At 35.3% G+C, this 2,938-nt stretch overlaps 1 protein-coding gene across 1 annotated transcript; it reads right to left on the reverse strand.

Moving 5' to 3' along the window:
• Positions 1 to 738: 738 nt before the first annotated feature.
• Positions 739 to 2,584, reverse strand: LOC119074529. Its single transcript, XM_037180693.1, has 6 exons — positions 2,463 to 2,584; positions 2,281 to 2,401; positions 1,958 to 2,097; positions 1,818 to 1,888; positions 979 to 1,074; positions 739 to 908 (listed from the first exon to the last, which is right to left on the reverse strand). The coding sequence occupies exons 1-6, from the start codon at positions 2,477 to 2,479 to the stop codon at positions 769 to 771; spliced, it is 585 nt and encodes a 194-aa protein (XP_037036588.1). The 5' UTR covers positions 2,480 to 2,584; the 3' UTR covers positions 739 to 768.
• Positions 2,585 to 2,938: the final 354 nt, after the last annotated feature.

Genomic DNA, 2,938 nt, shown 5'->3' on the forward strand with positions numbered 1-2,938 from the left:
CAGATCATGAAATTTCATACACCTCTCTGAAACCGTTTTATCACAAAGGTTCAGTGAATGGACATATTTTGATCGAAGCTAATTTTTATCTTATAGTCAGAGGTCATGCCTTTCTAACGATACCCCACTCAATGTATTTTATTTGAGAAAAATCACTTTGTTGACTTGAAAATTGTCGTGAAGTCGCCAACTTCTGTGAGAGACAAACCAGCCGAACGTGTGTGAGTTTTCGATTCCATTGATTGGATCTCTTTGACGGTAGCATCGTTCACTGCAACATCTGTTATTCAGCAACCCAGACCTTGAGAACATTTTTTGTCATGAAATGAAAAAAATTGTACGGGGAAGGAACTGGTCCGATTTTACTGAATGCTGTTCTGAGGTCCCTGAATCGATGTGCGTTCTTAGTTTTTGGGTGCATTTCGGAAAAACTTCTTTTTTGTTGAGGAGGGGCGTGATTGGAGTAACTATTTTTGTGAATTTTTATTTTGAAAATTCTGAAAAACTTTCGAAAAAATCCTGAAATATTTTTCGAAACTTTTTAGAAATGTCTTTGGAATTTTCATAATTAAAATTCCACAAAATATGCCCTTAGCTATTGGACCAGGCTTACGGAAGTGCACAGAAAAATCGATTCAGGTCGCTTATTTGCACTAGCTTGTCTCTAGTCGAATCAACGAATTCGCTGCGTATTAAATTAATGATTAATGATTAATGATTAATGATGGCGATGAATCGTCTATGCAATTTATTGTAAATAATTTGCAATTAAAAAATACATCTGGTCTTGTCATGGTTGACATATCTCAATTTCGTTCTGTCGATGTTATGTGCATTGAAATAAGCGTTGATTAGATTCACAACAATTGGTCCAGGGAATGGAGTTCGTGTAAATGCCGCAATGTAGCCTGAGAATATTTTTTGATGAGAATACGCATGATTAGTAAACTTATTCTGTAAAGTGAAAAAGTCACTCACAGTCAGCTTTTCCATCAGGTAAATCGCTGCAACTAAATTCGATGAAATAGTTCATGTAATCGATGACGGGTATTTGAAGATTCTCTGCAGTAGCGTCTAGATTTTGGTCGAAAGTTCAATTTAATTAATTAGATTATATTGAATTAACTTCGGGCACGAGTTTCCGATTCGCTCATGTTTTTGTAATGTCCTTAGTCCTTTCCTCGGAAAATTCTTTTGACGGCTTGGAAAAATTCAAGTCTCTAAACATGAATCGGTCCGATGATTGACTGACTAATTTTCATCAATTAAACATTTTTGATAGAAACATTATGTAATATCACATACGACTATTCATCTGTTATCGATAACGACGACAAAAATAGTGACAATCTCTAGGTAATATGGACAGTTATATAGTAAAATGCATGTTAAAAAATATTGAAGTACAAGATTTGAAGTCAACCGATTAAAAACATTTTTATCGATGGACCCGATGATAATACTGGTCATATGCTAGTCGTCTGTAACAGGTTAATGAGGTGGGACAGTTGAGGTAACCGGGTTTTTCGAAAAGAAAAATTCATGAATTTTGGAAGTTTTAGGATTTTGAAAGTATTTCAAACTGGATTCCAGCGGCTATAATTCCCGTGTTAGACATGAATGCGAGTCGCTACCTCTTGTGTCGCCTACAAAGTGAAAGGTTCCGAAAGAATTTTTTTCTTCACAAATTGTTTAATGTTTGTAGGAGAACAGAACATTACATCATTTTGGCTGGTACTCAGTTTATCAACTAAAGTATTCCGGAAAAAGTCGGGCCCAAGCTGTGTTTCAAAAAACTAAAATTACATCTCAATTACCTGTGCTATCGTGTAAGTAATGTCCGACACCTGGTTGAGTAAAGTAAAAAGTGCTCTGAAACGAGCTGCGTCTAATCAAATAAAGGAAATAAATTTAGCGAGATAGGATTCAGTTAAGTGAAGTTTTAAGCGATACTAACGCATTAGTCACAAGATTTTTTCCACGTTCTGTATTTCTCACATTACCGTCTGGGGTCAACGAATGGAATGCGACTAGGCAATCGAGTCCTGCAATATCGGCATAGTCATAAGTAGCATACACGTACCACGTACCGGTGTACTGTTACAATCAAAGAATTTTTCAATTTTTGAAACGGATCAGCCATTTGAATTCTTGAAAAAATCTCAACGAAAAATTCTGAAGTTTTCTAAGAATTTTCAGATTTGTTGGAACTTCTTTTTGAATTCTAAGATTGATTTAATTTGAGCCTTGTACAGTGTACAATGTTCACATCCAACATACCAGTTTCTTAAAAAATGGTTGCTGATTGCCGACTTGAAAACGTGAACAAGGACCATCCACTATTTGATTAACCACTTCTTGACCGACCACAATAGTTAGGCCCAACGCCACAACAAATAAACTGAAAAGGGATCATTTCAAACCTTTAAGGCAACGTACTAAGCAACACGAATTTCGCTCACCAAAACAATCTCTTCATTTTAGCTTTTACTAGAAAAATACGTTCGTTCGAACAACTTTATTTATCAATCACCGAGTCAATCACCAAAATTAAAACTGATGTTGGTGAAACGGTAGTTACAGAGTTTTTATATATGCAACGAACATTTGTTCAGATGCCTTTACTGATAAACGTATTTGATCAGTCTGTCGATTCGGAAAGTCTCGCACGATGCCGGATGTGAGAAGTTCTTTTCAAGTTAAAGTAAGAAGTCTTCCCATGAAAGTACGAGAATATCTACTTAAATGCAGAAAGAGGACATGTCTAATTAGCGAATTATAAGAAAAATGAAATTACATTCCTAATAGGTTGGCAATGTTTCTTCTTCGGAATTTTCAAAAAATTTCTGTTGACATCGATAGAAACGAAGTTAAATCAATGAAAATTATTTTTTCTTAGAAATCGCTGATTAGACATGTACCCTTTCCGTATTTAAAT

The sequence above is a fragment of the Bradysia coprophila genome, unplaced genomic scaffold (assembly GCF_014529535.1).
Source record: "Bradysia coprophila strain Holo2 unplaced genomic scaffold, BU_Bcop_v1 contig_151, whole genome shotgun sequence".
Taxonomy (NCBI): Eukaryota; Metazoa; Arthropoda; class Insecta; order Diptera; family Sciaridae; genus Bradysia; species Bradysia coprophila.

Excerpts from the sequence above, each read along its gene's own strand:
- LOC119074529 (XM_037180693.1), bottom strand. Across the intron at positions 2,098-2,280 it reads AACCATTTTTTAAGAAACTG|TACACCGGTACGTGGTACGT; the intron begins GTATGTTGGATG and ends TGATTGTAACAG. Across the intron at positions 1,889-1,957 it reads AAAAATCTTGTGACTAATGC|ACGCAGCTCGTTTCAGAGCA; the intron begins GTTAGTATCGCT and ends TTATTTGATTAG.